Consider the following 24297-nt stretch of genomic DNA (forward strand, 5'->3'; position numbering starts at 1 on the left):
GATCTGAAAGATTCTGCATATAAACAAATGACCCAGAGCCACGGTGAGATCGCCCCCCGCCAAGGACTCTGCGGGGAAGCAAGCCCCCCAGCTGGAAGAAAAGCCTGGGTTCTAAGTGATCCTGGTAGGAAACAGGGATGCTTTCAGGTGGCTTGAGACAGACTCAAAGTTTCTACTTCCCGCCTTGCTCTTATGGATGAAGGAAGGCAGCAATGTCTGAGCGGGGTTTGGGTGGCTCTCAGATGGCAGTAAGAGTAACAAACAATTCCAGGGAGAATTTGACAAGCAGTCCCTCTGGTGCAACAAAGTGGTTCAAGTAAGGAATCAGCCAGCATGGGATGATAATTTCGCCTACACACTATCAAACCCAAACCTTTCACGGTCACTGAAGGAACAGCAACTGTACCAAGACTCCTTTAACCTTTGGATTCTGTTTCGGCAGATATAAGCTGGTGCGTGGACCATATAAGGGATGCTTTCTTTATGATTTCTTAGGATCAGACCAACTCTAGCTTCTGTGAAACTACCAGGGCCCCAGAAGCCACCCCATTCCAAGTGCGCCCCGCTGTGGCGGTGGACATTGCAGGAAAATTCCCGAGAGTGGCTTTGTGGACTGCCTTACATCCAAGAACAAGACCCAGTGAAAAGCAGAAGGGAGCTCTGAGCCTCGGGTTGAGGGCAGGCATGCCGCCAGGCCGCAGTGGTCACAGGTGAGCAGTACGTTGACTTTGTGAGAGATCTGCCGCCTGTCAGGGCAGGCACAACAGAAGAGAGGACAGAGATAATGTTTAGAGATAGCAGAGGCCTAAAAGTGAAGAGCGGAATCAGAATCCTGGAAATGGAGGGGAACTTAGAGGTTTTGTACCCAAGTGACAGAAGCTCTGCCAGGACTTAGGCACAGACATCCCTGGGCAGGGTGGCAGTGCTGGGGACGGAAAGGGTAGAAGGCGAGAGCTCTGAGGACCCTGGCTGGAATCCCAGCTCTGCCCCTCACCGAACTGATGCCCCCGGGGAGTCAATAGCTTTCTCCAAGCTTAGTCTCTCCCATGTCAAAAAGGGCCTCCACATCCAGGCCTACGAGCATGTTAGAATGCTTGACACATTTTAATTCTCTCTGAAAATAAGGAGATGGAGAAATACTGAGTGGACATGGAAACAATTAAGTGCATTTGTAACTGGTATGACTATATCCTGAAAATGCTGCCTGAGATTGATAAGCTCGGTGCAGAATTTCAGCACCAAACCCCAGAGCTCAGCCCTCTGGGCCTGTCCTGTTTGACATATTATGGATGCCTTGGATGATATTATGAGGCATATTTATCACATCTGCAGATGAAAAGCAGCCTGCAGGGACAGCTAACACACGGGATGACAGAACACCTGCCACACCCTAGCAGGCCAAAGGGATGGGCCTCAGCTGAAAGGTGAAACAACAGGGACACAGGCAACGTCTTGCTCTTGAGGCAAAGCAGCTGGCTGGAAGACCCGCCCACCTCCCTGCCACACCGAGAGCCTGGCCGGAGCTGAGCCCCCCATGAGCGGCAGCCGCGGTCCCGGCCCTTACTATTAATAGACCAACAGATACGATCACTGTCCTCTTTGTGCTGGTCAGTCTCTGCTGCATGTCTGGGGAGTCTCACGGGCCCGGTTTTGGAAAGAACCTGGGCCAAGAGAAGAGCCGCCCAGAGGAACGACTGTGACCGAGGAGCTGCTAGAGGCGCTGGGCTGCAGGGCCTGGTGGCGGCGCCGAGGGGCAGAGCGGGCCCCTCTGAGGGGGTGGACCCTGGCGCCGTCCCGCACAGGCTGTGCGACTCTCTAAGTCTGGCCGAAGTCCGATTTCTCCTCGTGCCAGTCTGCTCCCTCACAAAAGGATTAAGTAAACTAATGAATCAAAGCGCTTCTCACAGTGCCTATTGCAAAGGTCCTCGTTAAATGTTGACTGTTATTAACAGTCTGGAAAAGAGGAAAGGCGGGAGAGAAGGACCCATCATCAGATATCCGACACATGTCCTGTGGACCAGGGACGGCTTTGATCAACGATAACAGCACCTTATATTTTTGTGTTTGCAAATCATGCACATTCAAGCATTTGAATCTCACAGAGACCACAGAATGGAAAGAAGACCAAAGGGGGGAAAATGAAAGTGGTCTGTCGGGGCTCATTTCCAGGAGCTCTCACAGCAAGCAGGGTCCACTGGGGAGGTGGCGGGGCCCCACGGCTGGGAAGCCTGGAGCAGAGGCTTCCGGACCAAGGAGCCACGGAGGTGGGTCAAGGGCAGGCTGCGGCGGGAGCACTCGGTAATATTCCGGGAAGTGCTCACCCCTCACTCACTGACTCAGAGAGAGGAAGTGGGGCAGTGGGAGACAGTGGCATGGCCTCCACGCCAGGTGCTCCACGTTCAGTACCTTCTCCCATGCCACACAGCCCTACAGGACCCACGGTGCAGGTACACTGTCGCCAGGGCTGGGATCAAGCTCGAGACATCTGATGTCGGCTCCAGGCTTCCCCACTGCACCGCACCGCACCCTTCTGCCTCTAGACCCTGAAGGAAGCCAGAGAAAAAGTGGGACTCAGATCCTCCCTGCCATCATCTTCTAGGAGATCTTTCCAGGTGACTGCCCCACAAACACAAAGCTTCTACCACCCACTCCAGGGGTCGATACTCTGCTGGTTTCAAACCAAAGTCTTCTGTATACGCAACCCACTGACCTCCTGCTTCAAGTCTATTTCTTCCGCTACATGAACAACTATCTGCTCACACAGAAAAACAGCTCTAGCAAGTTCCAAATACTTGTTACTTTGCCCAATATCAACTCCAGAAGCTGGAAGCGTCCACAAAGGGCACGCAAGGCAGCACCCAAGTGCTCAGAGCATAGGCTCCAGACTCTCTCAGACTCAGGGCCATGGGACCAGGCCCGCCCACATCCTCCCGGGCCACTGGGGACCAGCCCTGGTCACAGGGCCCCAGTGAAGTCTCCGTGGGATCCGCACTTGGACTCATCACGGCCGAGAGTACGCAGAAGCCCTGAAGAGTCCCACAGTCCTAGGCTGCCGCTCCAGGGCGGTGCTCCAACTGCATCCCTCTTCTGGATTACTAAGTAGTTAAGACGTTACTCTCCGTTTTGGGCTGTTGCTGTAACTCAGGGCCAGAATGAAGAGGATATCTGAAAAAAACCTGCAGTCATTTTGTTCAGGTCGTAGCAGGATGCAAAGGCTCTGGCCTCATCGAAGTAAGGAGAGCACAGAGGGGCTGGGGACACACACCTTCCTACTCAGAAAAGGAGCCCAAAGACCATGGGGACAGATGAGAGGAGTGAGTCAACCCCAGGAGGGGCCAGGAGGGGCCCAGGATGACTAAAATTGAACGGAGCCATGTGTAGGGAGAGGAAAGCTGGGGCCCACCACATCCTTTCCTATTTCTCCAATGCTAAGAACCGGAAGAGCTCCGAGCAAGGCCAATCTAACAAAGAGCTTGGCATCTCCTGTTGCGTGCAGCCTCAACTGCCATCCGCTGAGTCGTGCTGGGCCAGCTGCGTCTTCCAACTCCAGTACCTGGAAGGCCCCAGCAGCGAACGTGACCGTCCCAGCACCTCCCAGGAGAGGCTGGCTGGGCTCCTGTTCTTTGTTGTCAGCCCTGACGGCTTGACTGAAAGCACACCCTGTGGCTCCCGCTGTCTGCAGGTGACCCAGGTGTGCGGGAAGAGCAAGGTCACTATGAAATCCCTCTAATCGCCTCATTAGCCGGGTGGGGATGAGGGTGTGTTTGTTTCACGAGGAGGCCCAGGGCTGGTAATTGCATGGTGTCAGAGAGAAAAAAATAGTGGTTGAAGCAAAAGGCCAAATGTAAAAAGCTGCATGTGCACCGCTGTAATTAAGCCGGGGCCCACAGCCCCTGACTGGCAAGAAGGGAAAGGAATGAAGACTGGTCTTGCACCGGAAGAGGGCAAGCCCTCCCCTTGGAGCCTGTGCCCACACCAGGCCACCCACCTGGAATCACCTATGAATGCAACGTGGTGAGCTCAAAACCAACAGGTGACTGAGCGACAACTCTGTGCTGGGCCGTGTGTTCCACCAGAAGAGACCGGCCACCTTTCACAGTACTTCTGTCCCTGTCACAGCCTGGACAATATACAAGAGTACAGATGTCCCAAAGCGATAATCCAGTGTGGACTTCAAAGTGACCCATCTTCTCTCCCTTGATAGGGGAGGCCAGTCGGACATGGTCCCATCTACAGCCAGTGCAGCTCATCCAGTTTCTGCATTAAATTATCAATTAATCCTGTCTCCAATTCAGAACACACATACACCTAGCCAGCACCTCGTGGCCCTCCTGTGTTAAGGACACCCCATCACCTGCTCCGAGGACCTGGGTCTAGAGACCTGTTAGTCAAGTTCATGACCACCTCCATCCCACTCTTCATGACTTCAGACTTTCCTGAACCATGGTTGCCTGGGTTGGGGCCTGGGCATCTGTATTGTATACAGCTCCTCAGGAGAGCCTGAGAGCAGGTTCTGCTCCCCTGTTACGCAGGACACGCACATCTGTCCTCAAGGCTTGTCCAGTGGTCCTTAGCTGTTTCCCTCTGGTCTTCAGCCTGAAGTCGAGTGATCTGACCTTCCTGAACCAGCTTGTCCCCCATTCTGTGGGCTGATCCCCAACGCAGGTCCTTGGGAAGAGGGGGTCTGCTGTTGTCACTTGCCTGAGTCATTACAGCAATGAGACCCAGCAAAAGGCTGGCCGCGAGGGTGATGGGTGAGGGCTGTGCAGGCTCTTCGGCCTGGAGCACAGGTTGGAGGGGAGCAGAGTGGCCGCAGGCTGCTGCAGAAGGCCAGAGGAAGGTGAGGGGCCGAGAGCTGCCACTGATCGTGGCAGGGTTCAAGAAGTGGCGGGAGGAGACCAGTGCAAGGTGGCCAGGGTGGTCAACGGTGTTGAATGCTGCTCCGGACCTGATAAGGGGAGATCCGGCCCACATGCAGGGGGTGGGAGGGTTCTCACAGAGACCCCCACGTTTTCAAGTGTGGCTTTATCCAGCCTCTGATCTCATATTTGGCCGATCTTTTTTACAGAATAACTGGCTCAATGAAATCGAGAAAATTTTCACAGTGGGCAAGATTCCAGGTTTGCCTTCAGCTAATTAAGTGAACTTAGGGAGATTGTAAATGCCACGTAAAAATTGGCAGGAAAGCTGCTCCTAATGATGAGAATATTGCCTTACAGGGAGGTGCAGCTGCAGCTTCTTAATGCGTGTCTCAGAGAGGACCAGCTCCACGTTTACAAGGTTGCTCCTGATAAGACAAGTTCAAGGGTGCTGCACAGCTCACCGCTGGCCACACTTCCTGCTCCCCATCGCAGGGACACTCACAGGGACGGGGAAGGCGGGCGCAAAGAACCAGCAGCAAGTGCTCCCGTGTGTTCACGTGCGACACTGTGTCAACGCCCTACACTCCGCACCTAGTTTGGTCCCCACGACAGCACCATGAAGCTCCAGTTCCCCGTTTGGGAGGTGGGGGGAGTGGGCACAGAGAGGCTGAGTCACCTGTCCCAGGGCACAAACAGGGGAAGTGGCTCAGTCCCGACTCTTCATCACTGTGTGACCCCCCTTACTCGGCATTTAGGACATGAGGGGGGCACTGGAGTACTAGTCAGTAGGGACTCTCGGTAGTTATTTAACAACTACCGAGCAGGCGAGGGTGAGAATCACAGCAAGTGACAGGGCAAAGGCCTTCAAAATTGCAAAATGCCTCAGACGGAGCTCTGCAGAACCCCCCGTTTAAACGCTGGTGATAAAGCGTTTGTGATCATTCAGATGGGAAGTCTGGTGAGCACCCTCTCCATGAGAGAACGCACTGTATCTAAAACTTTGGGGGTGACAGAGGTTAAGGCAATGCTCTGCAGTGCTCGGGTGCCGGTGGCTCTGCCCCAAGGCCAGGACCCAGGGGAGCCAGCCCCCACGTACCCCTGTATTACTGACCACAGCCTGCCGAGCCCTGGCCACGCACACACAGATCCAGTAGTCAGGGTTAAGAGATCCCTCGTTTCAGACTGTTTACCTGTTTGGTAAGATCAGGTAACACTTAACAAGGCTGGCCTGAGAAAATGTATACAAATAAAACAAAACTGCATTTCTTTTAAGAACAGTCAACAATTCAGACTGTTGTTTTTCTCCTAATTTTAAGAGGAGGGAGCTGAGAACAGGGGAGCATAGTTATTGCGTTACTGATAAAGGCGATGTCCCAGATGTTTCTAGGCACTAAGAAAAACATCAGAAAGACACAGGTGGCAGAAGCCAGGGGTCGACAAGTCTTAGGGAGCTACAGACTAAACCGTCTGGGGAAGAGCAGCGCTTTCATGGTGCCAGCATATAACTCACACGAGAGAGGGTGGTTACAACCAGCAGACTTGCTCTTCCATATTGTCACGGTAGCGCTGACACTGTAAGGCGTTCTATTCTTGAACCATTCTCCACGGTGTCAGACAGGTGAGGGATCCGCAGCCGTCCACAGCGTGCCTGCTCACGACTCGTATGTGACTGCCTACACAGACAGACACCCTGGCAAACAACACAACTCTGACCTCCCGAAGCAGACACACTGGGGCTCAGTGTCCCCTGGGAAGATGGGAAATTTTGGAAGGTCTGTTACCTTTGCTTCTCTGAAGTAACTGCTGAATCTACCTAGCTTCAGATCCGAACTGCATTTCACAGGGGGAAAAGGCTGTGTTTGTGACGGATGTTGCTAAGGGGCCACTCAATATTTTACCACCAGCACCGACTCCCTGTGTGCATGTCTGTGTCGGGGTTTGGGGTGGGGGCTGCTTTGGCAGGTCTGCGTTTAGGTGTCAGAAGAGTTTTGTAACCATGATTGTATTTGCGTGCGGGGGAGAAACAGCTCATGTTCCCTTTCAGAACTAAGGACTGAAAAAGGAGACACAGACCTGGTGATTAAGATCGCATTTGGGGACATCATTTCTTTTTCTGAACAGTGGTCAAGCAAAGGACTAAAAGCACACAGACGAGATAAAACTTCCCTTTGCCGTTGCTAACCTGAGCTAACCTGCCCTTGCTTCGCGTTTCTAACGCCCAGACGAGCTCCTTGTTTGGTGTCTGCAGGTATCAGAGCTTTGCACAGAACACGTAACTTTTCTAGGCAGTAAACCCCATCAAGTGGAATGCAGCATAATTTGGCGAATTTAGTGCTATTACTTGATCCGTCCATACAAAACATAAGGAACCACTCTCTTTCTTGACAGATGGATTTCAGAGGAGACGCCTGGGCTCAGAACAATCACTGTGGCCACAGTGTAACTCTCTGCACTTTGTTGGCTTTAATGCACTTTTCTTCCCAGGGCTCAAGAAGCAGCAACTGGCATTTGCTTGAGCCCTGACTGAGGTGTGGAAAATCTGTCAAGTTTTCTCTGCCACTTACCCCGACCACAATTATATGGTCCATGTGCAGATTAGCTGCAAAGTCATTCTTCTTGCGCGAGTGACAAGATTTCCCCAAATAAAAAAAGGTGCCTACCATATTCAAGTGCCCGTCTGCGTTAGTGAGGCAGGGGTGGGGTGGGAGGATGTGAGAGTGTGGAGAGAAATGCCTTCAAAAGAAGGGCATAACAACCCAAAAAGTAGCTGTAACTGAGTGATGACATGGCCAGAACAGAAAGCGGTATTGTCGCGGGCGGAGTAATCCTGTGACACACTGCTGTCACTCACCACCCGGCTCCCTGCCGCGCCAGCCAGACATCAAAGGCTGCCCCATACCATCTTACATGCTCTTTATCGGCTAATCAGCCCATTCTTCCCGAAATAAAGCCCTGCTAAATCCCCTGCTCACAGGGGTACAGTAGTCCTGGTGCCCATCTGCTAGCAGGGCCAGCCGAAGCAGGAGGCGGAGGCCTGCTCTCTCCCTAGTGGCTTCTCAAGGTAAGGACAATGCTGGCCCCAAGCCCCCCTCCCAACTGCCTCCCTCCTTGCTGCTCCGCTTTCCAGGACCTGGGGAAGAGCCGAGGACACCCCAGTCTGAAAAGCTGCTATCTGGATTCACACTTGCTAATGAAATTCCCAGTCATAAAGGTACATCAGCTGTGAACAGTAAGATACTGGGACCACATTTACATGCGGGGAGAGGAATCAGCAAAATACGTGTCTCTTACCAGTAATCGACTGGCACGTGCATTCCTATCTTCTCCAAGTGCCAACATCTTAGAAACGGTGGCAGAATGGCCTGGCTTCCAGATCACTAGGTCACCCTCAGACCTGACCGCAAGCCTCACCCACTCAAAATCAAAGTCAGCATGGAGAGATACCAGCCACCTCCAATCCCAGGACAGCGACCTAACGCTGGTGCACCGCCACCGTGCCTGGGAGTAGATGTGAGGCGTCTTCTCCCTCTGGGAGGACGGGCAGAGAAGTCGCTGGCTGCGGCCCTGACCAGAACACGCAGCTGGGGCAGCAGGCAGCGCCCTGCACCTCAAAACCGCCTGGCAGAAACCAGAGCTGGATGTGTCTTAGTCTTGTCTGGGCATGGATGAACAGCAGCACGACGAGAATGACTTGCCTCACAGAACTACTGGAGTATGGTCCTGTATGAGTGGTATTAACATGAATAAAAAAAGCAACCACCTTAAATATCCCCAAATCGGCATTACAATTAGGCCAACTGTATCCATTACAAAGAGCCTTGTAGATGCCAAGTCCCTGAACAGATCATGTTGGATGTTCCAGAATCCTAACCCACCGGGTTTCTAGGTCTCCATTCTAAGGTGCTTCATCTGTATGACCCACCTTCATGCTGATTCTCAAAACAGTTTTGGGAAATCGCTAAAAACACTGATTTCCTTCTCCCTTCTGTAGCTGGGGGACCCGAGGCTCTGGGAAGTTAAGCAGAGACGTGGCCCAAAGCTCAGAAGCTCATATCACAGTGGAGCTGGAACTGAGTCCAAGTCCCCCACATCCAAGGCCAGCGATCATTTCCCTACACTGGGTGGTCCTCTCTCCCTTTTGTCACTGTGCTCCAGAGAAACCAGGCGCCGACGAGGGTGGTGGTGGCGAATGCACAAGCGGGCATTGTGCGGGAACGTGCAGGAAAAGTGTGGCACGCCCACGGATTCTTAGTCAGGGCAAGTGGATTGTGGCATTTGTAATTAATAAGCAAAAAGAATGACATGCAATACAAAGTGACTGTCCAGAGCATTCAAGAGTTCACTGACCCCCAAATGTTCGTTCAATGTATCCTTCCCACCCACGTACTACACAAATTCCCCCTAAAAGCAGCCCATGGGATCTGAAGTATTCTGGTTCCTGCAAGGGGTTGAGGCTGATATTAAAAGTACACCCAGTCTCTGAGGAGAGAAGGACCTTTTGTGAAGGTATTTTGTGGTTTCAGGACCTCCTGAAACCATGGGGTGGACTCAGCCCAGTCTTCACCCTGCAGGGTCTCCTCCCTAGGACCTCTGGACAGTTCGGAACAGGCTTTCTGCGGGAGGGGAGGGAGGGGGAGAGGGCCTGGCACTTGCCCGGGTGTGTGCTCAGCACCGAGGAGAGTGAAGAGGTGCAGGGAGTCCAGTGCTGGCCGCTGGAGCCAGCTTGCAGGAGAAAGGTGCTAAGCTGGAACTCCACACGCCGCTCCTCCCATCTCACCGGGACAGGGCCTGGCGAATCTCACAGAACACGCCAGAAGTTCTCGTACAAGCCCCGGAGGCTTTCCAGGGTGAACCACAGCACATCTGAAGCTCTGACTCCAGCAAGTCCCCGAGTTACTCTGCTGGTGGGCAGTGAGGACAACCCAACAGGTTTGTCTTGCTGCCCCAATAATATCCCCACGACATCTGGACCCGACAGGAGACCCCACTGCATTTCTGCAGGTGCCTTAAAAACATTCAGATGAGGTGCTTTTCCTGTTGCTCCAAGCACTTATTATACTGAGAGAGGGGCAGACACTGGTGATGATTTACCACAAGAACCGAAGACGGAAGAGCGGACACTGAGCACACAGAAGCCCAGCACGTCACCTCCCTGCTGCTGGGCCCAGAGCTCTCCACACCCACCTGACTTCCAGCCATTGTCACAGGGCAAACTCCGCTCATCTTACCTGTTCAGGTTCGCTTTCCTTCTCTTCACAGCTGCCACACTCAGATTCTGGGGGGCATCTCTCAGCCCAAAGCTCTTAGCCACGTGGCCGAGGTGGAGCGACCGGACATGGAAGATATGCTTCAGCTCCCGGGGGTAGGTTGCGTAGGCTCGGATGAAGGCCTGCAGAGCTGGGAGGGAATGGGGGTCAGAGAGGCCATCAGGATGGGGGCTCGGGGCGCCCCACGTGCCCTGGCCCAACGGCTGTCCTGCCCACCATATCTTGCCGGGAAATGCACCACACACAGCCAGGACAGCACCACATACAGGAACCACCTAAATCTTTACTTGTGTATATATATATTTTTAATTCCTCAAAAACTAAACCTATAGGACACAAGTATCTGTTGGTTAAACCCAATCTATTTTCAGGTTTTACTGTTTAGCGTGTCCTCACCCTGGAGGGCACGGGCCCCGCTTTCGCCCCCGTTATAGGCTTGGGGCCTTGCATGGTAGCTGGGACACCGCAAGCTGCTAAGTGTTTGTCATATAAATGAATGAAGAGCAGAATGAGTGAAGGAACTAAAACATGGTCAATGTGGCATTCTCTCATGAAAAACGAGATCATTAGACCTTTATGTTAGGAAAACATTTTCCTAATTCAACTTCATTTATTTTTGCATAGCTAATACGTGCACATGTTATAAAATTGAAAAGGTTCCAAAGGCTTTACCGTGCTTGTCATTCTGCTTATCACCACGACGGGTTACTACTGCTGTAAGTCTGCTCACCCGCAGGCCCCGCCTCCACCCCCCTATCGACAGGGAGGGCTGCTGCTTCCTCGTGGACTCCTGGGATTTTAGAACCAAATTCATTCTAAAGCATCTAAGATTTACTGATACAGTGCTTCTTACACCCATTTGAAAACTGCATAAAAAAGGCAATGAAAACAGAATTCTAAAAAGGAGGAAAGCAATTATTAAATTTCTAAAACAGCCCACAAAACAGTCTCTCCCCTGCGGATTGCCAACAGTCTAGAGACGTCCATCCGACGCTGCATCGTGGTTTCAGTCCTGTCTTCAAGTTAAGAAGGCGCCCTGTTCTAGAGCCCAGTGCTGGCCAGAGAAAAGGCAGCCATGGTTCGCAGGAGCATGGAGCTCTGGTTACACCTTAACTCGGTATCCCTTTGAGGAAAGAGATGTTCCTATACCCAGTTCCCCTCAAATATACTGCGATTTCAATGAAAATCAAATGCCTGCCTCTTCTCACTGCAACAGTGCAAGAGGAGATGGCTCTGAAGGAGCCCCAAGCCCATCGCCGCTCACTTTCCTTCCAAGCCTGGCTCTCCCAATGGCCGAGCCGGAGCCCAGCGCCGCTCGTCTCATGGAAGAGCAGGCGCTAAACACCAGCCTCTCTCGCCCTTGCTTGTGGAGCCACTGGCCTGGCAAGTTTGCCCACAGCTTAAACGTAATATCCCAGCAGCACCTGGAGACTGGCGTTTATGAACAGTAATAAAAAGTGTCATTTTAGCAGATCAGCTCCTGGAAGGATCCTGGGAATCCATGAAAGCTCTATTTACTGAGTAAAGTGAACTCCTTTTCCCAATCGATGAGAAATAATAACCAAGGCAACTCCTCTGCACCCCTCTCGTAAATCTGTGCTTACTCCCCTTTTTTTTTTTTTTAAAGATTTTATTTATTTATTGAGAGAGCACAAGTAGGCAGAGAGTCAGGCAGAGGGAGTGGGAGAAGCAGACTCCCCATCGAGCAGGGAGCCTGACATGGGGCTCGATCCCAGGACCCTGGGATCATGACCCGAGCCGAAGGCAGCCGCCCAACCGACCGAGCCACCCAGGTGCCCCGCTTACTCCCCTTTTTAATAACTGGGGACTAGCTTTTTCAACGGAAATCTTTTAACACTTCACATGGTCTGCACTGCCTGCAGGTTCCGACACCAGGTTCCAGATACGGAGCTACCTACTCCAGTCCTCGGGAGGGGCCTGCCGCCACCGCCCCTGGGGCGGGGCGGGGGCGGGGGCGGGGTGCAGGCCTCTTCTCCTCCACGCCCCGGGCCGCCGCTTTCCTGAGCCTCAACCCTGACTCCTGGTCTAACAAAGCAGACTGCAGCCACACCAAGCCAAGCCAAAGACTCTGCACCTTTACAATCTCGGTTGTCCAAAGGCTGGCCCAGGCCTCCTCATGCACACCGCTCTCCCACGTAAGCACATTAGCCTCCTATTCCTGCACCAAACTGAAGAGCTGAGGATGGAGAGCCTCTGTCCCAGGAGACGCAGGTGCTCAGCTAACAGCTCTACAGGAGTAACAAGTTTGCCAAGAAATGGCAGACGTGCCTTCTCCCTCCACAACTGCTCAGGCAGCATTTCGCACTGTGTATTTTTACCAACCCTCCTTGTCCGCAAGGCTCCTGTCTTCCTGGGGCCAGCGACCCCTGGCTGTCCTCACATCCCTGAATGGCCTCCCGTGTTTGGATGGTTCAGGGAAGCAGGAATTTCAGCAGAAGCTGTTCTAGATGCTTTCCGGGGTCTGTGTCGAGAACTTGCAGCGGGAATAGGGGCTGTAGGGCCCAGAGCAGAGAAAGAGGGCACTTATCGAGGATGGCGGAGGAAGCTGCGGCCACTTAGAGCACGCACTCCGGAGCCACGGGCTCCTATCTCATAGCTGTAAGGGCAATCTATTTCATCCTTGTTCCTCAAATCAGATTTAGTCTTGGCCATCTGACCAGGAATAGTAGTATCTTATGGATGATACTTAAGATCAAAGAGGTAGGGAGGAAAGAAACTTGCCCCTGCCCCCAGAAGGACGAACGTCTGTGCAGAGTAAAGGCACACACACCTGTCTACCTGACACCACAACAGTATCAAAGCATTTGGTTGAGCATCTGCCTACCTGCAATCACACTGAGAGAGGGGGCTAATCTGTCATCAGTGGTTTGGGTGTTCTTGACTTTGAGGAGCAGCTCTTCCAAGCCAGGCACAACTCCTCTGCATGTGGGCCCCCTGAAGCTGGAGGGGCCTCACCACAGGAAAGTGGTGGTTTGTAGGTAAAGAACTCCAGTTTCTGAAATTTTTGTTCAGGAGTCTGGAGTTCAAACTTCTATTAGCACAGTTTTTAACCACTTGAATCTAGCTAAAGGAGGCAAGAAATGAGGGCGGGGAGAAAGCGTGACTCCTTCTGGAAACTGGCAACAATTAAACGCCGGTTATTAACAATGACTGGGTCAGGAAATGCAAAAGGAAAACAAATGCATACTTGGCCCAGTTTCTAACTAGTTTTCTGCCATAAAGGCAAAAACCAGCTGCTTTGTTAATTATTCATGTGGTGGGCTCTGAAATGGCATAAAAGGGAGGCACGGAAGTAGTGGGGAATTTGCATATGCAGACTGAAATGCAGAAGAGAGTTTCGACTTGTGGGGTGCAGTCGCTGTCCCCCCGTTGTGACCTCCGGAGCTCAGCACGCTGAGTACCAGAAGAGGAAGGAGTGGAGCGGCCGAGACCTACCAAAGGCGGCTTCCTCCCAGACCATCACCAATCTGATGTGGAAATCAATTAGCAGAGGAGAAAAATGCCTGTTAATTTCCTTTTTGGTGCCTCAACACCGCAGAGTGGCCCCACTCCGATACCCTTTAGAGAGAAGACAAGTAACTCGGCTTGTTTCTTGGCATGAACGATTTCAGTGGTGGTGACGACGAATGAAAACACAAAACCACACTCTCTAAGGATTCCTCACTACACCCTTGCTCTGATGACCAGAGAGCCTGAGATAGTCGTAGTCTCGCCAGGAGATCCAGAACACCTCTGACCTCAAAACCAACGACAAAGATGACGGCATGGCCTTGATTTCTCCCTTTTCATGGCCACTTTGTTATTAACCCAGAACTCCTGCACCACACGTGATGCACCACCCAGCAAGCTCACTCTGCCTGTCAACAGACGCCCGACGTCTGTAGTTAAGCCGTGACAAATAATCTATTCCTCTTGAGACGTGGGTTAGCACTTCCCTAAAGTAGGTTCCGAGGAGAACCCTTAGGAACTGCTGAATTCACCTGAGGGAAATACGAGCAGAGGCTACTATGGGAAGACAGTCCAGAATGCTACATGCTAATGACTCATCAGTGGTTATGAGGCCATCACTGGGACTTCGTCTTTCATCCTGCGTAGCTCTGGTTTGTTCCACTGTGATGGCAACAAGGGCTGCTTTTTATAGTGTGCCAGGCTACCCAGGAGGCACTCAAAAACCTCCGCCGACTAACCCACTGTCCTCGATCTCCCGATCACCACAATTGCCTGGAACCAGTCCCCCAGCACTCACCCCTGCCCCCCAGGCTATTCTCACACCGGCCATCTTCTCCAACCTCTGTGGGCCGCGCCACATCTCTGCTCCAAGTCCTGCAATGGCTCCCGCTGCCCTCGGGGTCCCCCAAAGCCCTCTCCCAAGCCTCCTCTCCTGCGCGGGCCCTCTCCTCCTGTGGCCACCCTGCCCCCCAGAGCTCCTCTGGGCCTGGCACGCCCTCCTGTCAGCAGTCTGTGACCCTCAATTTGCTCGTGCTGCCTTCACAGCAGGGCTCACAATGACCCTCTATGTAAAATGCACTCTGCCCAATTACCCCTTCACCTCCCTTACCTGCTGTTTTTTTCCATAGTTCTTAACCCCTTTTAGAAGACATATGATTTGTTTATTTTTACTATGCTCACTGTCTGCTCCCCCCCTAGAATGTTAGAGAGGTTTGGGTTTCTGTTTTGATTCCTGATGTATCCCAAGCACCTAGAAGGGTGACTAATTCAATAACTATTTGTTAAATGAATGTTGTTTTTTTTTTAATTTCAATTCATAAAAGGAAAAGATGTTCTGGTAAGCCAGCCCAGCATTCTTCTCAAAATAGCAGGTAACTACCAGAAAGCAGCGAGGGGCCCCCAGCATGGACCGCGTCACTCTGGCATGCGTGACACAGTCACCGGCCACGGCGCATGCATGCCGCCGTAAGGAGCTGTTCGGAGCCCCGTCCCGCGTGCTCTGCTCTGCTCCACTGAACTGCTGAGTCCCACTAATGCCTGGTGACCCCAGGAGCCGAGTTACCCGGGAAGAGGGCCTGAATATTAAGTGAACACCTAGCCCTCCTGTAAATTCCCCAGGAACTGGGTTCAAGGTCTAGGGCCCTCCCTCAGCACTTCTTTCTCATCTTCCTCTGTATGTCGAAACTGAGACTGCTCAGGTCTGATGCTCCCGGTCCTTACCTTCAACTCTAATTTCCATGCCTACAACGGTCTCTGCTGACGTGTCACGTCTCGTCTATCCAGTTTTCAAAGAGAGACAAAAATGGATCCCTGAGATCCAAGTCACTGGGTCAAAGTTCTAGTCCTACGTAAGCCAAGATAAAGCCTCATTTGTGCGAAACATGGGGAAGGATGAAATTAGCATTTAATATCGCTTTAAAGCCTTCCGTGCCTGTTTCCAAACCCTGCAGAACAAGGGAGACTGAAGGCTTTTGTTGGAGAGCAGAAACCCCCCGGTTGGCCTCTCAGCCCGTCGGGGGTGTGCGGGTGGAGGTGGGGACGGCGTTCTGGGGGCTATCCATGCACAAGCACCCACGAAATCCACTGACCTTTCTTCGCCCAGGAGACCCTCCTCGAGCTGGAGTGCACGTAATCTTCAAACACCGTCTGCAAGACGGTGGCTCGCTCTCGGATTTCCTGGGGGCCAGCAGCACGGGATTTCTGGGAGGGTGGCGGAAGGATTAAAGAAGAGACAGAGTCAGAGTCAGGAATAATGAAGCACTTTATAATAGATTTAATAACAGTAAAACCACCCGGTAACCACCAAGGGGCCAACAAGGGTAATCCTTTCAATATTACTAGAGGAAAAACGGGAGCTATAAAGATGTTAAAGTCAAGCAAAGATGAAGATGGCTTTGTGAGGGAGAAGATCGGGTCTATTTATTTACTTGTTTACTTACTTACTCGTCCTCCTGGCCTCTTGTTCAAAATGAATGCCCACTGGAGACACTCTGGAATTTTCCAAGTCCAATTCAGGCATTTAAAACATCACTGAACACAGGCAGGTTTCACATGACTTGTGTGTCCTACTGAGGCCTTAAATCTTTCCCCTCCCTCACCCTTCTCAGGGGAACAATGGGATCTTCTCTTTAAGAGGGCCCCAGCGGGACCTGCCTAAAATTTAGCCTGTCCTTGAATTTCAGAGCATGCTCCCTCAATTCCTAGGGAGGCTCAGAGTTGTAGTGTTTCAGATCCATTCTTTCAGCGAGGGACCACTGTGCTGGATGCCAGGGACCTATTAAGGAGTTGGCTATTCCTTCACACCACATTCAGAGATGACCACACGATCTCTGCAGCAAACCATCCCTGTGTAAGGAGTGACATCTGTATGCACTAAAGTTCTACAGATGGAAAATATTAATTAAAAAAAAAAAAAATCACATCCTTTTCATTCTTCAAAAATCCCAGAGAAAAGATTTCCTTTCTTTATATCCCCCTAAAACCGAGTGTTGTTTCCTATATCTTTTTTTTTTTTAAGTAAGCTCTAAACCCAACGTGGGGCTCGAACTCACCACCCCAAGATCAAGGGCCAAATGCTACACCAACCGAGCCAGCCAGGCGCCCGTTTCCTATGTCTTCAAACAAACACGAATGCTTTCTACTGAATGTAAAACTGAGATCCAAAGAACCCAGATTCTCCAAACTCAATTTGGCTGATAGGTCTCTCCAAAGACACTGATTCTCTCAGAGATGCTACTCAGTCTCTACAGTAACCAACACCCACAGCCCACGTGGGTCACCAGGGAACAGTGTGAGCCCTAGTCCCTGCCTCCCATAATCCCCGCAGAGGACAGGGTGCCCGAACTGGGCTTTAGAGTCTCTTTCACTTTTAAAGCTACCAGAGGAAGAACAAAGGGGAGTGAAGAAAAAGCCTCATTCTTTGGGTTGATGTCCCTCTCTGTATTAATAGAGACTTTAACAACCTGAAAATGTTTTTAGCTTTGTCAAATCATTCCTGCTACCTGTTTGGTTGATGACAGTCTAGCTGATTTCATAGTACATGGTCCCCCTAAGGGTTTTATCCACTCGAATGTCAAGAGAAAAGTCACTCAGGAGCTGTGTTATGGAAGTGGACATTTGCTATTGTCATTAACAAGGATTTTTTTTTTACCCTCAAATGCAAACTTTTTTTTTTTTTTTTTTTTTGCTGCCCTCCTTTTGTTAAGCCACCTCGGCAACGTAACTGTCACCTTCCTGTGTGTGTTTTTTTTAATATGAATGTGAAATTAGCGAGGATGCCCTTTCCCCTGGCGGACAGAATCCTCTGTTATTAAAAAGTAAAGCACTTTAATAATGAAAACTTTTTCCTCTTTTTCCTGTGTTTTAACTGTTTAAAATTAATGAGAAGGGCAGAATGGTTGTCAAAGCGATATTGAAAGCCGGGCAGCCAGGACCGAATAAGCACAAAAATCCCTCTAGAGTGTTAGATAAACAGAGCTGCAGCCCGCCTGAATCCCTCTGTTGGTTATTGTATACATTCTGTAACAGCTCTCAGAATAGATCTGAGAGCCGGGGAGGCAGAGAGGTTTCAGAATTCCAATAAAGGCCTCAAATTAAAGACAGCCTGGTGCGAATTCCAGGAGAAAATTAAAGAGACCTCAAGCTTAAGTGACAGGTGACTTGCTTCTGTGTCACACTGTCAGGGGACTTAGTGATAATACGGCGATATATTACAAAGGGCTTTTCTTACTCCCCCTTTAGGTTTCAAAATGAGGCATCTTTTCTTCCCAACCAAAAAAAAAAAAAAATTACATACACACACATATGTAATGTGTGTGTACAAGTGAAATAGGTAGAAAAAAGGCGATAAAACTAGGTTCACACGTTTGAAATGATGAGGTCAGTTTTAGTAAAATAGAAGAAAAAGTTAACACAGAAAACATAATATACTCAGGAAAAAGCATGTCTTTCTCCCCCTACCCCCACTTTCAGAAATACTTTATTTTAAAATTACCCCTCTTGAGAATGAGGTAAAATTTCTCAGTTGTCTTCTGGGGAGGACAGTCTAAATTTAAACTGAAGACAGGGCAGACTTATGCACGCAGCACCATCTCAGCCCCAGACAGGTAGAATGCTGCTGTAACGAGAGCAGGTCAAAGCCCGGAGGGTGCACGAATGCCCTGCAGGACTGGCGCGCCCACCCCTCAAAGACGTGCAGACCCAGTAGTGGTTTGTGAAGCTAGCCTGCAACTAGTAGACCAGGGCTAGCTTAGGAAACTGCAGTTCCAAGGGTCCACATTCAGTATTCCTTAGTCTGTAAAGCCCTACTGACATGTGGGACCTAGTAGGATTAATTTTGTAAGCTAATCAGTTATTTTGGTGTCAGTGAACGCCCAACCTTGCTGAGTGCTTTTTCTCTTTTTTAAAAAAGATTTTATTTATTTATTTGTGAGAGAGAGAGCAAGGGAGCACACAGAAGTTTGGGGGGGGGGTGGAGGAGAAAGAGACCCCCCCTGAGAGAAGAGACGATCAAAGGGACTGAGGGAAGGGGCTGCTGATCTCATTTTAATATCTCACCATGGCCCAGTTTTTTTTGTTAAGGTCCGTTTACAGGCATATTTCATAGGACAAAAAAAAAACAACTCGTAGAAAAAACCTGTTTGGGTTGTGTGCATACTCTGAAGATGAAAATTTCACACCCATCAAGAGGCAACAGATGAGCTGAAGATACTCGGGTTGTATTTTTTGTTGTTGTAAAAAAGTTTTAGGTGGTAGCAGTGGTGGGGGGAGGGTTTTTTTTTTTTTGGAAGCACGTCTTGATATTGCTAACTTTGAAGGTACTTTTAAAACTAAACGGAAGGATTTAGCTTTAATCATTTGATTGCCAAGTTGAGTTTCACCCTCATGCTTCCCTAGAACCTTCTGAGTGCTTCCCAGTAAAGCTGAAAGATCAAATTTATTCTCTTTGTAGGTGGGTGAACATTCGCACACCCAGACGTAGCCATATATATTTTATATACCTAAATATGAAATATACATTTTACAGATGCTTCACTCACTTTCTTTCTGTTCATAGAAGCCCAAAAATGTATGTGCCAAAGGGACATTTACAATGGACTTCAACCGAGTGAGGAGTCTGAGGGCCTTATAATGAGGTGTCTGGCTACGTGTATAAAAGACCTATTTACTGAGCCCACATTTATCTGTCTGGCACTGGTTCGTGTGCTAGACAGAACTGCCCATACTGAGAACAGCAATTAAAACAGAACTAAAAGTGGTATCTAGCATCTACTTTGTTCATCTTACTATTCACATGGATCACACACATGAAACACTCTTCCAGGCTGTAGATCTGTGTGGTAATTACTAATATAGTCAATTTCATTTAGTTTCTCTTTGGCCTCTGAATTCAAGTTAACTTTGGTTAAACAAGCCAGGTTTGCATCAACGGGACATGTGGGACCTAGTAGGATTAATTTTGTAAGCTAACCAGTTATTTTGGTGTCAGTGAAAGCCCAACCTTGCTGAGCGCTTTTTCTCTTTTTTAAAAAAGATTTTATTTATTTATTTGTGAGAGAGCAAGGGAGCACACAGAAGTTCGGGGGGTGGAGGAGAAAGAGACCCCCCCTACTGAGCAGGGAGCCCCATGTGGGACTCGATCCCAGGACCCTGAGATCATGACTTGAGCCAAAGGCAGCCACTTAACCGACTGAGCCACCCAGGCACCCCGAACATTTTTTCTTTTTAAAAACGAAGCTCACCACACCTTAAAAATATAAAAATATTCTATTTGTCAGACGCCTGGGTGGCTCAGTCATTAAGCGTCTGCCTTCGGCTCAGGTCATGATCCCAGGGTCCTGGGATCGAGTCCCACATCGGGCTTCCTGCTTGGCAGGAAGCCTGCTTCTCCCTCTCCCACTCCCCCTGCTGTGTTCCTGCTCTCGCTATCTCTCTGTCAAATAAATAAAATCTTTAAAATATATATATATTCTATTTGTCCCTCTCTACCAAAGCAGGAGCTTGGGGCTGGAACAAATTAACATGGCCCAGAAGTGCATGGAGTATTTTCTGCCTCATTTTAGGTCAACCTCACAGCAACCTTCAAGATGAGCACCCTTGTTCTCAGTTTACAGATGGGAACACTGAGGCTGGAGAGAAGACAACCTGCCCAAGGTTGTAGAACCACCAGCAGGGACTGAAACCCAAGTCTGCCTGCCTCAGGGCCTCAGCAAGTGTTCAAGGCTGGCCTCACACCCAGGAAGGGACTTATGGGGTTTGGGGCTGGGGGTGGGGGAGTGGAGGGGAAGAGCCGAGCAAGAGCAAGGCCACCGGAGGGCAGAGGTGGAGAAATGGCCGTGGCTTGCTCCTGGAAGAGCAGAGGGCACTGGAGCTGCTCTGCCCCCTCCCCGGGGGAACGTCCGCAGCAGGGTCTCCAGCCACAGATGACCTCGACGATCAGCTCCCTGGACAGAACTGATGTGTGCCCGGTTCAGGGACAAACATCAACAACAGAGCCGGTCCCAGAAACAGTGTAAGTAAAGATGAGATTGGACTGAACCTTTACAGTCTCATTTTGTGACCTGACTGCTTGCTCTTATTTCTGGAGAGCAGGCAGATGCTAATGTTCCAGGTGACACAGCAGAAAGCACTCGGCTTTGTGTCACTGAGTCTGAACTTTGAATTCCACATCTGCTACTAACTGATGATGACGATAAACACCCTTCAGAACTGTGTTGGGGTTTCCAGGTTCTTTCTTACTCAATCCTCCAATCTCCTAACCAGAAGAATACTAACGTGACCTCAATTTGACATATGAAGAAACCAAGGCTTAGGAAGCTCCAGTACTTGCCCGGAGCCGCGGAGCTGGTAAATGAGATTAGGACTCCGACCCTGAGGCCGTGCCCTTAACTGCTCTGCTCTGCTGCCCGCAGGAACGGCCCCCCTGCCTCCCCCATGCTGTCCTGGGCCTGTAATTAAGTGTCCAGGGGAACAGGAAAAAACCCTACCTAGAAGTAGCTTAAGAAGCGTGCAACGACCAATGAATGGTTGGGTACCGGTCCGCTCCCTTGACAATGAACTATTAATATGGGATGTTTCATAACAAAATATTGCTTAAAACAACTGTTGATCAACTGAGTCTTTTAACTGTTTCTCTTGCTTGCTTGTGCTAGCATTCACTGACCAAATCTCACCTCAACTCTTCAGCCTGATCTATTCGGCTCTAATTTTCCAGTCTATCCTTAGGCTTGAGAAAACAAATGTAAAATATTCAAATAATTAATATTTCATAGACAAAACTGCATTCAGCAACATTATACACACGTATCTGTGACGTACCGAGTCATGGGTTGGAGTGGGGCGGGGGGACGACTGCCTGGCAGAAAAGAAGCAGGAAAGGATGCTCCAGATCTCCATTTGGAACTGCATGGATAACACAGATTTTTCCCCCTAATGATCTCAACCTTTACTCTTCTTCCGTGTATGGCACTCACACTAAAAAATAGATGAACTAAGTGTGTCTGAAAGGAGACAAAGAGAGATCTATTTCTTCCATGCTGTCTTGGGTGGATGGGTCCAGCCAGTCGTCCTTGCTGATGATCTGGACAGGGACCACCAGGGCTGAGCATGTAACACTGCCTCCAAACTCACTCTGGGCCGGGAGGAGACCCCCTTTCTGGGAAGCCTGCTGTGGCCTGGCGGACTTCCAGAATGGACAGCAGCCCATTAACCGGATGAGACTAGCAAACACAACCGGAAGCAAAGAGAGAGAAAAATACAATCAAGGTTTGGCCTCATCTAATGTTCACAGTCCCTTAGATAGACGCCTGCTGGACAGAGGAACAAACTATCCCCCACACAAAGTCTCCACCACCCCAAATCAAGAAATCAGTCACGTCTGTTCGAGCAAGCATAATAATAAACTCACCTGGCTTCCCCATCGGCTCCCTTTAAAACAATCATCCCTTGTCAGAACAGACAAAATATCTTCCATCTTAATCTCAGAAACGCTGTAAAAGGAAGGGCGTATCAAGGTAAACTTCTTATTTTTCCAACATCTGGAATCTTGATGCATAAAACTGGCCTGTTCTCACTAATTAGATATAAAGTAGAAGCTACACCTTTACAGGAAATAGCTTCCTAAACCTTTAGAAGGAGTTTGGAAGGAAGGGACCTCTATGACGCGACAGGGACAGATGGGGTCATAATCCCAACGCTCTCTATCCTCTCTGGTGACTTTCAAACAGGCTACATTTAGACTCTCCTCTGTAGGGATCGCGTCATTATTTCTTAACACATCTCAAATACTAAACAAGGAGGCCTGCTTATTCATGGACTACTTTGACTTGAGCAGATGAAGAAATAAAAAAACATTTCGGATAGTCCCTTTACTTTTATACTTAAAAGAAGTGGGGGGTGGGGCGGGGTGGCCAAAGATCCTTAACTGTTGGGGTCAACTCCTCAGGGAAGGCTGACAAGTGACCACAGCACCAAACCCCTCTTCTCTTCCACCCAGAAGGGTGTCTACCCTCTTGCCTCTTAATTAGTAAGGGGTGAGGGACAAATGACCTCTGAAGAATCCAGAGCTATGTAAAAACAGCTGAGATCAGAATTTGGGCTTCACTTGTGAGCAGAAGCCATGCTGAGCCAGAAGAAGAGGCCCACCCTGCCTCGTGGCGGGGCAGGGAAGCCTCCGCATCCCCCGCGTCCCCCGCGTCCCCCACGTCCTGCAAGGCCACGGCATTCAAGCACGGGAGGTGCATGCAGATTCAAGTATTAGAGCCTAAGGAAGAAGCGGGAGCTGCAGAAAACATACTTCCCAGGGAGAAGGAAAAAAAAAAAGGGAAGGAGGAGTTCTGGGGAGAAAAACAGATCATAAAAAGATAAATGATTTCCTTGTATGTTGTTTCTTTCCTTTTTTTTTTTTTTTTAATGTAACAGCAAATTAATACATGAATGGCAACCTCTCATGTGGGAGAAGACAATTCTCCCCCTTTCCCCCAAAGGTTACTCTGACAAAGCTATGAATGAAAATGTCACGTCTCTGACAGCGATTTACCTGAAATGTGTCACCGCTTCCCTTAACACCCCCAGCCCCCGCCCCTCCACATTCTCTTCCTCTGCTGCCAGCTCCCAGCCCCATGGATACGTGAAATCTTTTTACAGCAGGAGGAGTCAACCGGAGAAGGCAGAGCATGTACTGCGAGGGTAGCAGTTTGGAGGAAAGGGCTCATGATTTCATGGAAAATCTATTTTTCATATGAGAGAGAAAAGCTGCGGCTGCTGAGTTTGCCTCTTGTTTATGCCTGGAAATCTGAAGGTGAAAACACAGCCCAGGCCTATCTTTTTGTCTAACGGACTTGCTCCTCTTCATCACCTTTTCTCTTGAGAGAAAAAAAGGAAAAGTAAAAGGAATATAAGGACTTGGGGGTGAGATCTGGAAGCAGGGAGAAGGAAACAAAGAATAAGGCCATTCAGAGTCGGGGATACAAAGAACTGAACACACCACCGAGAGGCACCGTGTTCTGACAGGCAGGGTGGTGTGGACACTGCGGCCAGGGCTCAGCCCCGCTGTGTGCGTCCACGTGACAGCACTGGGCGACCAGGCACCGTAAGTGAACAGGAGCCGAGAATGGACTGGAGTGATTTACAGTTTAAAAGGGCCTTCCTCCTATTCTAAGACATCGCTGCTTTCGAGGAACAAAGCCAATCTACTCTGCTTGTTTATGGTTCTATCAACAGATTTGAATCACCCTGCCTTCCTATGAAAAGAGACAGATAAATAAATTCAGGGAACTGTCTCATACCTGATCTAAGAAATACACTTTTTGATGAAGCATTTACATTTTAATAAACCCATGACGACTTTCATTAGAAACACATTTAAAGGAGAAGTGGAAAACAGGGAAGAAGTTGGCAAACACCAGGAAGTCAGAAGGATGCAGAAACAAAGTCCGAGCGTTTAGAGAGAGGTGGCAATGGCCCAGGGCGCCTGTCTCTTGCCCCTGCTGCTAAATTACACTGTCAGGGCGCGTTCCACGGTGCTCGGTGTACGAGGGCAGGCAGCAATTTGTTGTGATGGCCCTTGCTGCCTCGAGCCTCGGCCTGCCTTCCTGAATATCTCCTCTAGTTCATCAGCCGTCCCAGCATCCTGCTGCCTGGCTCCCAGGTTCTTTACGCACGACACATACACACACACACACAACCTTCCACACACACAC

The 24297-nt window shown here is 50.0% G+C and overlaps 1 protein-coding gene across 1 annotated transcript in view; it reads right to left on the reverse strand.

Annotated features, from left to right (window-relative positions):
- DDX31 (DEAD-box helicase 31) overlaps positions 1–24297 on the reverse strand; it is a 69929-nt gene that overhangs the window by 6900 nt on the left and 38732 nt on the right. The window contains 3 exon segments of the mRNA XM_081803837.1: positions 10091–10259; positions 15688–15799; positions 22005–22086. Coding sequence (XP_081659963.1) covers positions 10091–10259; positions 15688–15799; positions 22005–22086 — 363 coding nt within the window.

The sequence above is a fragment of the Leptonychotes weddellii genome, chromosome 14, assembly GCF_054177405.1.
Source record: "Leptonychotes weddellii isolate Sample4059 chromosome 14, ASM5417740v2, whole genome shotgun sequence".
NCBI lineage: Eukaryota > Metazoa > Chordata > Mammalia > Carnivora > Phocidae > Leptonychotes > Leptonychotes weddellii.